The 11848-nt window shown below is 37.2% G+C and overlaps 1 protein-coding gene across 1 annotated transcript in view; it reads left to right on the forward strand.

Moving 5' to 3' along the window:
* The window catches only part of PLXNA4 (plexin A4), a 591306-nt gene that overhangs the window by 549626 nt on the left and 29832 nt on the right, over positions 1-11848 (forward strand). The window contains exons 26-27 of the mRNA XM_075208549.1: positions 1539-1642; positions 7241-7340. Coding sequence (XP_075064650.1) covers positions 1539-1642; positions 7241-7340 — 204 coding nt within the window. The remainder of the gene's footprint in view (positions 1-1538; positions 1643-7240; positions 7341-11848) is intronic.

Here is an 11848-nt window from a genome sequence, read left to right on the forward strand (position 1 = left end):
TGAATTGGAGCTTCCTGCAATACTTGAGGTAAAGAAATTCAACAATTCATGTATGCAGTGAAAGATACACTATCTTCTGAATGAAATATAAAGAGTTCACAGCTGCTGTCTTCTGAGTTTGCATTCACCGGCACTTCTGATTGGAACGAGAGATAAAGATAATGGGATTTTTACTTACCTCTCTCTCTACAAGGTAGAGCTGAAACAGATTGGATTGGAGAGTGTCTGTCTTTAGTGTTCTTGCTTAAAGGAGCTCACTGATCTGATGACAATGTACGGGACACACTTTCCTGTTCTTTACTTGGTGAATATGAATACCTGTTTAAGGTCACCTTTAGCTGAGTTTTTCTTACAAGTTTATTGGATCATTCATTAGGAAGAAAGACATTATAAAAAAATAGGTGTCTTTTTAAGTGTTCCGCTACAATAATATATTTTTTAATCAAGTCTCAAATACTTTGTAACCTTGAAAGTTAAACTAAGAGAATCTTTAGCAATTTGTAATAAATTTCTAGTAGTACATTCAATGTACTTCAGTGACTAGCATGGAACGTTTCAGTTGGTCAATGTTTTACTCTAATGTCAAGACAACCTTACACCATAAAATGTGCCTTTGTAGAGATACTGGAAAAAAATATGTCTCCGCTATAATATAAATTTGGCCAATTGGCTGTGGAATATATTATTTTAAATATCTATCGATCTATCGATCTATCTATCTATCTATCTATCTATCTATCTATCTATCTATCTATCTATCTATCTATCTATCTATATCTGTCTGTCTGTCTGGATAGATATATAGATAGATAGATATACAATAAGGATATAGATACTCATAAAATCCCTACAGTAGAAATTCCTATCACTTTGCTACTTTCTGCTTTTGTAACAGTCAAAAGTGAGATTCTAGTACATTTTGCAATAGCCATTTACTGTTATATTGTTATTTCCTGCTATGGAGCCAGGGTTGGACAAAAAGCAGGGTCACACTGGCAATTATGCTGCCAATATGCAACATGATTATGTATATAACGATGACAATAGACATCTTCACTTTGAATGATAAAATACGAAACAATAAGAACTAATAACTAATAAGAACAGTAATCACATAGTCCTGTCCATTTTTATGGACATTGGATTGTATTCCACCTTGAAATGGTGTTCTGATGATCTTTAGTGTTTCTCTCTGATACAGATGTGTATAGTGGCAGAAGGGAATTTCTAATATGTAATGGAACTCAGTATCTTCCCAGATAATTGCCTTTAATTGTCAACCCTGCATGACCGCTATGAAAAGTTACCCCTGCCCAAAGGGCTTCCTGACAGCCCATGACCAAAGAGATATTTTGGAGACTGGAGCTTCTGTATGTAGTCTATACTTCAGCCTCTGTACTCATTATCCACCAGATATGAACCTGGTATTCCCTTTTAGACATCAGATGGGGTTTAACTGCTTATGATTAAATGCATACATGACTGCAACATATTTAAGGATCATAGACTTTTTTTTAGATGTGATTTGTGCTTTGCAGAATGGAGACAAGCAAGTGGAGCTCGAATGATCCTACAGGATGAAGATATTACAACAAAAATAGAGAATGACTGGAAGAGACTCAATGTAATTGCACACTATCAGGTAGGTGATACATTCTGCTAATTTGCAAGCTTATAAACTTATTTTCACTTCACGTGCAATGAAGAAAGTATTAGCACCTCTGATCAAAGACATTTTTGGCCTTGTCTGTTTATGTTAGTTTTAATCATATGAGGTCTTGCATGAGGAGAACTAATTGTAAGAATTTGTTCTACTCTCCTAAGAATTGTAATAATGATAATGAACTGCTGCCTTGCTATTATGCATTATCTTTGTCCTTTTATACATTTCCGTAAAATGTTTGCTATATCTGTATGTAGGATCATCTAATCACTGAAGAACGTTTTTCTTCATCCAACCGAATTCCAGCCATTAGTGCCATAATAATTACAGAATATATTGAACTTGTTAATGTCTTGAAATATTGTAAGATCTATTATGCAATGTCACCATCTTTTTTTAACACCATTAAGCAGCTTGACACCGGATACTGGTTTGTTCTTTTAAAATCAAATTGGCTGTGCATTGCTGCATGTGTTGTCCCACCATGAGATCAGATTGTCAGTTGGAACATGCATAATATTTGCTTAGACAATGATGGTAGTGTTCTACTGTGTGCTGTCTCCATCCAGCAACACTAATAGCTCCACATTGGATGTTGCCACTCAGTAAGCGCATCAAACACCTGGGTCAGTTCTGTCAAATTCACTTGCACATGTGGTAGGATTTGCTTGTAAGGACAGTACAGTTTGAAGCTCCATCACCACCACTGTAAAGTTTTACCTGCATGCTCCTCCCCCTAGCCGAAGCCCCGTGGTCAGGCTGTCAAATTGATTCCATGCTTTGGAGGAGGTGTGTTAATGGGAAGACCAATCAGGAGATAGGAACAAGTGCAAGGAGCACATTAGTAAAATGTTAAAGTAGGTAAGGGAGGCAGGGTGTTTTTATCCAACATAGTTTAAAATATATTTTTTATTCCTAACAAATTAGCTTTAACTTTCACATTAAAGAGACTGGTTATATTTATGTGTTAATGTTCAGAAAAGCACATTCTTTACTATTTTAAATTAATGTGAGTAACAGAAACTAAAGACCTTAGCTGATAAATGTGAAAAGTATTACTTTTACATTCTGTATTATCAAGGGTTACCCTGGTACAGAGGAAGATGGTCCCAATGGAGGACCTCCATCATTGCTGTAAGGGGATGGTTAATTTTTTCTTTTTTAAAAGTGTTTTTAAAATAAGTGGAATCATCATTTAACTATTGAGGGATTTAGTAATTGATTATCCCTGATATAAAAAGCATGATGTGGGAATAATTAAAGCTTTGGGGCTAGATTTACTAAGCTGTGGGGTTGAAAAGTGGGGATGTTGCCTATAGCAACCAATCAGATTCCAGCTTTCATTTATTTAGTACCTTCTACAAAATGACAGCTAGAATCTGATTGGTTGCTATAGGCAACATCCCCACTTTTTCAAACCCGCAGCTTAGTAAATCTAGCCCTTGGTGTTAGATTAGGAGCCCATGTAAATTTATGCATGCATCTAGTAAGTTTTTTTTTATAAATATGAAACCAAAACCTCGTTAGTATTAAATTTTCATTTATAAGATCTTTCAATGTTTTTTTTGTTAAGATATAGTGTAAACCTTCTACATTTAGGGCTCATCCTGCCTTTAGAATGTTTGAATACTAAAGAATAGAGCGATAAAAATAAAACCAATGTCCAGAATTGGAGAGAGAATGTGATGCACAAGGACAGAAGTGGAGGAAAAAGCACACATAGAGTTATTTGCTCTATAATAGAGATAAGCCCTCCCTTGTTACCCAGCTGCCAATCATCCACAGTGGCCTCTCTTCCACATGCTACTGGCATTGTCTGTCTGCTGCCTTTGCCAGCCTAGAGCCTGATACAAATCTCACTCTGTTCATTTACGTGCAAATAATTTTGGAGATAAGCTGGCCAGACTCTCAAAAAAGAGCCCAGGGTGATATTCTGGCACCACCACTAAATTAAATGTCAGGGTGTTGTCTGTTGGCATGGGGTTGAAAACTAGGAAAGGACGAGGAGATTAGAGTGTGATTACTGTCAGATATGAACTTGTGCGGACAGACGGAAAGTCCTTGCAGGGCAAGGAGAGTATATTCTCCTTAAAAAAAGTGATATTATAAATATAGACAGTAATATGTATGTAATTTATGTGTTTCAAGTGCTAAACACATGAATAGCAGTTATTTGTATAGTGCCTACTTATTACAAAAAAACTTTACAGAGAATATTTAATCATTTGCATCAGTCCCTGTACCATTCCCTATACTCTTTAACCCATATATTACCCCGTCACTCCTTGTAAGTCATAAGGATTTACTTTGAAGTTCACTGTATGCTGAGACAGTTTAAAATGCTGAGAGTCACAGGGATCACTTGTTCATGTGATCACTGCATCAAAACGTGTTGCCTGTTCACAAGTGAACGCATGTCAATGTGCAACAAAATGGGACATGCAGATTATTGCCGTTTTGGTACATTGCTCCTGTTCATTCACAGGCAACATGCTTTCTATGCACTGATCTGTGTTGTTCCCTGTATGTTAATTGCGGTTTACAAGCGTTCAGTCTTTGTTGAACACGTGTGCCTGTGACATTTTTGTAGAAAGCACTTACAAAATTAACGGTAAATGCTGCCATAAAGATTTGGTCTACAATCTTCCCAATGGTGCAGTACTCAGTAATACATATACGTATGGATCATGTCCAGATTGTACTCTTGTTTAAATAATGAACATCTCACTGTATATTTTACAAGCAAAAGGAGTCAGCAAGCACTTTTATGGCACATCCTAAAAATAAAGTTACGATTCCAAAACATGTATACCTATTTTAAGAAGCCTTCAAGTTGGCATCAAGACCAACTGACTAAACTGCAAAGAAAAGCACCTCTGCCCAGTGACATACAGCCCTATCTAGTTAAGTTGTACTTCATACAAATAGGTCCACAGATATCAGATTATCTGAAGAAATATATACTTTCCCATCATTACCATATTGGTATGTAAACACCTTAAAGGTTAAAATAAAATTCCTGAGGGTTATTACAAACCAAAGATAATAACCTAAACTACTAAACAGTCCACATTTTACAGTGATACAACTTGACGTACGTTTGACAGGTGTTTATGTTATACAATATGTTTGTGGAAAGATATGTCATACAATGGGGTTAATTACAGTTTAGAGATATTTTTGAAAGATGTAGACAAAGCATTGAAGGGTTTCCTCTAACTCTCTGGTTACCATATAAGGAGGCATACCTATGACTAATAGATCGGTGGTATCATTTTATTTAAATAAACACTGAAAACATGACATTGTATCTTTAAACCTTTTTATCATGGAGGGTGTGAAGAGTAGACACGATCCTGTGGCTGTGATGGGGTGTTCACTGCTGGTTTTTGGACTTTTGTATTCCTAATAGCACAGTTTAATCAATCTCCTGTACAGTACCCATGGCCCTTTGCTAACACTGTGCATAGAACATATAAACATAGAGTATTTAGTGGGTTTCAGGAGTTGAAGTAATAGTTGGCTCCTGCTGGGTGCCAAACTCTGGTTCCAGGCCTAATGCAACAGCATAGTTCATCAAGATTAAATGTATTACTGCTTTCAATCCATGGGATTATCACTTAAGCAGTAATAACACCAAAATTACATGCTTTAGCGGCCTATTATTTTGACATTTCCCTATATTACACTGTGTTATGGCTGAGATGTTTTTGTTTGATTATTCATATTTTCTGTGTGCTGTTGCAGAGGAAATGTTGAAATACTGTCGCCTAGTGATGACTTAATTTGCTTTATAAAAATAACAATCGTTAAAATACATTTTTTAAAGAAGGGTGACAAAAGGATAATAAACCTCTTATACAAACCAACAAAGAGGTTATTATATTTTGCCATTGAATACGTAGGCAATATTAATTTAAATATGGTATGGGCACAATATACATCTGTGTAATAAATTGTTGTGTGTTTGTCACATTTCCTCAGATTGCGAGTGAGTCTTACAAATATGTAGGCAGATTGTAATACTTTTCTGAAATTAAGTACATTTATATCATACAATTTCCATCAGTTTACTTGATGTGTACCTGTAACTTGGAGAAGAAGAAAGACACTATTTTTCATTACTGTAGCTGTGATCAAAGTCACTGTTATAATGTACACAGTGAGTTTCTTTTAAACTTGCTCAGACTGTATAATACATATACTGTGAAGATACCTTATTTTCTGGCCCAATTCTACCCACCACACCACACCTCACTAGAATATTATATACAAACAGTAAATAAATGCCAGGCAGGTTTACCACATTATCTGTCCCTTACCCCACTAGCTTAAGGAATTACAATCACCTGGCTGTCCTGACTTGAAGACCCATGGATCTGCCGATGTATTCCACTGGTAGAGAACGGCAACTGAAAACCAGTTACTCTTCAGCTTCCAGCCATAAATTCCCAGAATGAGCATCTCATTCTCCCCTCAAGTGCTTTCTTATATGCAGGGTCAAATTTGCACAGTGTTTTCCCCTTCCTGGGCAAACCCCTGGCTCTCTTCCTCCTAAACATTGGTGGGTGCTGGATCAAGGGGTTGGAGAGGGAGTGGAGATGTCCTGTGCTTCCACAGAAGCTTCCCTGCTGGGTTCCAAACAGAATGTCTTGACTTGTCCTGTGGAGAACAATGGATACTAATTGGACTTCCCCCTCACCTGTATCCTACAACCTGATCCTTACACATAACCCACCTGACTTGACTTTAAGGACAATGAATAACAGCTTCACTGCACTATCAACAAGATACAATAAACAATATACATATTTACAATGAGCTACCCTGTGTCCCCTTATGCACCTGTAATTGGACACTGCAGTTGTACTCTGGTGAGTTGAGGGGACAGAAAACAGGGCTATAAAAAGTACGTGTCATGCTCCACATTTTGTGAGAAACGAGGGACATGCTGGTAAAGGTGTTATCAAACTTTTTAAGTCACAAATACCTTTACTTGTTTAAATCGGGGAATGTGGAGACGGTTACTAGTTGTTATTAAGTTTCAATTGCTTTATAGGATTTTGATTTGATATCATCTAATAGAAAAACCACAATTCACATAGTGTCAAAACAACTAATAAATCTTGTTAATGTTGGGTAATTCACTTGAAACAAGTTATACATTTATAGTAACTATACAGAAGTGTTCATTAACAAAGCAGTAGGAACTTGAAATCCCAATTATATGTTGTGTTTATATGATAAGGGTAATGCTATAAAGTGGAAGACATAACTAAAGTTGGCCACAGAGTTTTTTCAGAAATTGCCTTTTTACTAAAAGCTGAGACATATGTGCACCCCCTAATGACCATATTGGATACTCAAGACGGATCATAGTTCTTGTATTAAGAAGAAAAATCTGGTCAGCCAGAGATCATATTGAAAGATGTGTTTGGTCATTAATTGACAGATAACATTGAGTCCTCATGGTCCGTTCATTCAGCGTCCACCCGCCCAATGAACATTGAACTGTACTATAAGTCTAGTGGGAAAAAAAATATCAATTGCCTTATATACACGTTTCTTTTTCAACAGGTCCCAGATGGCTCGGTGGTTGCATTAATATCGAAGCAAGTGACAGCTTACAATGCAGTAAATAATTCTACTGTATCCAGAACGTCCGCCAGTAGATATGGTGAGAAGCCTTTCTTTGCTGTTTTTGAAAATAAATGAGCTATGGGAAAATTTCGTAAATAACATATCCAAAAAGAAGAATTGTAGATGTATCCAAAATGTGTTTTATTTAGATATCTCACTTATGAATTGTTTTTACCCAATTATGACTCTGTATTACTGATCACTAGGACATGAAGGACAAATTACATTATCAATTTTTTATTTTAATTTTACATGTGTTCTTTTCATATGTCTGACTTTTAAAGATTCCCATATGAATTGCTGGTAAGTATGACATGAAACAGAAATTCCTACAATTGCGATTTCCAAATTTTTAGAAAGCGTCAACTATGTTAAGCAGTATGTGTAAATGATGTAAATTTGTAGAAAGGAACATGGAAACCCGACCCATTGCAGAGTATTTGTCATACACTATTACACTGAGCAGTGTTCTTTTATTATAATTTAACACAAGGCTTTTCACTTCTTCTCACATCACACAACAGACTTATCTGCCTGTTGTAAAGACACAATAACACAAGATTGGTTGATGTTTGTATCAGGATCAGGGTCTGAAACATTGATTCAGTACACTTTGATTGTGCTTGTTGTGCCACATTAAATTATCTGGAAGAGGCAATCAGCTATTGCCAAGAGAATACCCATCAGGAGCCCAAACCAGGTTCAGTTAGCTGGAATATTAATTGGCTATGACAGCAGCTATTATCCCACTTTGACTCGCCATATCAGTGTAATTCTTGTACAGTGGACAGTTAATGTCCATTGCAATGCAGTTTCCTAGTATGATCGCTAACACACGTTTTATGTCCTTTATAACTCATGGATCAAATGAGTTTGATTGCAGAATGCAAAATAAAACCTACGCACCAGTAGCTTTCAATTAACTATATTCTTATCTTTTACATCATCATTTCTAAGTGCATTTTTATGCCAGAAGGGAGGAACATGTTTCTAATATAGTCATTGTTACAATATGGCAACTATAAAGTTGGATCTATTCATGTGTAATAATAATATAAATTCTTTAGATAGTCCCTTTTATCCTTCTTGGGTGAGCTTAGCTGCTGTTCTGTGTTATCATTCGTATCATTCCCTGCACCATTGGAACTTACAGTCTAAATTTCCTACCATACACAAACACTAGGGTCCATGTTGTCAGAAGCCAATTAACTTACCATTTTTTTTTTTTAACTGTGTGCGAGGAAACCTATGTAAACATGGTAAAAACATACAAGCGCTACACAGATAGGGCCATGGTAGGAATTGAACGCATTACCCTAGCACTGTGAGATAGAAAATGATAACCACTGTGCCACCATGTTGTACACAATTCCTGCAAATTACTCAGGTTGTCTGACTGGAAAAAGTGATTGGTTGATTATATGTTCGATCATGAGGATTCCATAAGCAAGTTCTAATGGTGAGGGTAGAGTTTTTGGAAGATGTCACTTTATGGTGAAGTTCTCCCTTAACTATAGCAAATAGTTCGATATAGAGTTCATAAATCAGTGGCTTGAAGGTGTGTGTGCAATTTAATGGTTAATTCTACTTTTGATTCCTGCACACATTTAGGTTAGCAACTCAAACCTCACAAAAAGGCCTGCTAGACAAAGCAGCCCTTTGCGCACAGTGTACATTTTGTACTGTGGATTCCCTGCACATGAGGATGCAACATTAGCACTTTGCCGTTCAGGTAATGTTTTCCTCCTTAATCAATTGAACTTTTCCTGATTGCTGCCAATGAACCGCTAATATGACCTGCAGTAATGTATCAATTAAGTCAGTAAAGTAGGGGGACATTGGCACTGCCTGTAATTGTGTTTGTTGAGTTTAGTATAAATTGTACAGTTTTTTTGTATACATTGTATACATTGTTTTATTGTGTCCTGTAGTGAAAAATATTGAAATGTTTTAAACTGGGAACCCTATAAGATCCCATTGTACCTCACATACAGAAGCGATATCTAATTTTATTGCTTTTGCACTACCTCTGCAAATCTGCCATCTTGTGTCGCAAGGCCTGTTGCTAACGTGAATGCCAATATATATATCTTTAACTCGGCTATTAAACTGCTTGTGACGAGGATCCTGGAAAACATACAGGCTAGTCATTACTGACACACCATGTCTGAAAGCATTGTAAGGATCATTAAGTTCTACTTTCAAACCCCCAACCTCTTTGCTAAGACTGCCACTTACAAAACCAAATGTAATGAGGCATTTGTGATGTCAACAGAGCTGCTCAGAGAGCTTGGCTGAACTTTTCAATTAATCTCCTTTGGTACATTACCCACTGACTGAAACAAACTTTTTTCACTATCTGCTAAGTTGGCTGCTGAACAAAATATTGATTACTTGCCTTCTTACAGTATTTTTTGCTGTAAAGTCTAAACATTCCACTTTGCCTGCCACATGATGAGTTGGTTTTAGGTGCCAGCTACGCTCTCATTCATGAATGGCGGTACCATTTTACAATTATATTCACTATCTATGAGAATTGTTGGTTGCACACAGAAATTATTACATTATTGGCACAATTTATCAGGGATTTGTACACAGCCGTGAGTATGACTGCAGAGGCTCGGATTACCGTGTCATGATTTGTAGGCCACTTCTCTAGTTATAATTAACATGCTTATCTCTGAGGGGCATATCTGTAATTGTCTAAAAAAGCTGGTTAGAACACCAGAGTTTTCCTACCTTGCATCACTCTGGGATTGTTTGTGGAGCAAAGTGATTGGCTTACAGTCTCCTGTGTTATGAGCATTCCAATGGATTTATGCTTAGGGTAATTCCTAGTGACGTCACAGCAAGCTTTAATAGCATACTTTACATTGCCATTTGAGCTTTTTGACCCAGTCTTTTGGCTGCTGCCTAATAACTAATATCCCCACTCAACACTGCTTTTGCTGCCTGCCAGAACAAAACGGGATCTAAAGAATGGTCCTCATTGTTTTGAACATATTAATTTCAACTTTTATCTTTTGTGCCTAAGATACTAATTAGTTGAGATCTATGTGTCAAATTAATCTTGGGAGTTAAAGGGTATTGGGATGGTACATGTATCACTGTTGTGGTTAGTCGCTATCTTGATACACAGATTTATTTCCTTCCCATAAAAAGCATTTTGTGCAAAAGGAGCATTACATCACAAGGTGGCAATTGTTCTGCAGGCAGCAAGTTTTTACAATTATGTATATGGTCTGTTTGTCTGCTACTCAAAAAAATTACTAAAGTGGCAGATAAAGTCTGTCATGAGTTAACATATCCATACGGTAGAAGACTTTGTCTGCATCCTAAATAGAGCGATATTCTGGCAGGACTCAGCAGCAGCTGAGGATTATCAGCCTAAAGAATTCATCCCAGGATCGGAAGTAAGTATTATGTTACTGGCTCCCATTCAACCCTGGGACAACCTCTTCAGCCAGGTAACGTGGGCTCAGCTGCTGATCTGCCACTGGTCACATTCTGATAAGTACTGTGATGTGACCAGGGGTTTTTAGAATTAGGAAATTCAAACATATCAGACCTATATATTTTCTCAAGTCATTTTAAGTCAGAGCAAGAGACAAGGACATCACACAGATGGGAGAGATGATATATTTACATATATAGCTGACTGGAGAGGAATAATGATAGAAAGATTAATCCCCTGTATGGTATCATTTTCAGCTGTCATAATCTTAACATACTTGTTAGACTTACCTCTCACATGTGTTCTTATTTATTGTGATATCTATCTATCTATCTATCTATCTATCTATCTATCTATCTATCGATCTTGGAAGGCTTTCCACTACGTTTTGGAACATGGCTGTGGGGGACACAAATGTTGAGCTGGCTCACAGTCAACGTTCCATTTCATCCCAAAAGTGTTCGATATTGTTGTGGTCAGGGCTATGTGCAGGCCAGTTTTCACATCAATCTCACAAGACACACAGGGGCTTTGTTATGCTGAAACAGGAAAGGCCTTCCCTTCACTGGAACTAAGGGGCATAGGCCAAACCATGAAAAACAGCCCCAAGACCATTATTCCTCCTCCAACAAACCTAATTGTACAGTTGGTAGTATGCATTTGGATAGGAAGAATCCGCCAAACCCCTTCTCGCTCATCAAACTGCCAGATGATAATGCATGATTCTTCACTCCAGAGAGAGTGTTCCAGAGTACAATGGCAGTGTGCTCTACACCACTCATTCTCTGGCATTGCACATGGGGATCTGTGGCTGCTTGCCCACATACACTATATATATATATATAGTGTATGTGGGCGCCTGAGGCTCTGATGGGGCCTTGTGTTGTATTGAATTATTCCCTTAGGCTTAATGTGTTGATAACTGATGGGTAAAGTATAGTATGCTATTGTGCTGTGCTGTGCATGTCTGTCCTCTCTGTACTTATGTGTGCTAGAACAGACAACTGACATCACACCAACTTATTTAGATAATCACCCCCCCACCAAAAAAAAAACTGTGTTTAGCGAAGGGTTCACCGCTCAATTCTCCT

This window comes from Mixophyes fleayi, chromosome 4 (assembly GCF_038048845.1).
Source record: "Mixophyes fleayi isolate aMixFle1 chromosome 4, aMixFle1.hap1, whole genome shotgun sequence".
Classification (NCBI taxonomy): domain Eukaryota; kingdom Metazoa; phylum Chordata; class Amphibia; order Anura; family Limnodynastidae; genus Mixophyes; species Mixophyes fleayi.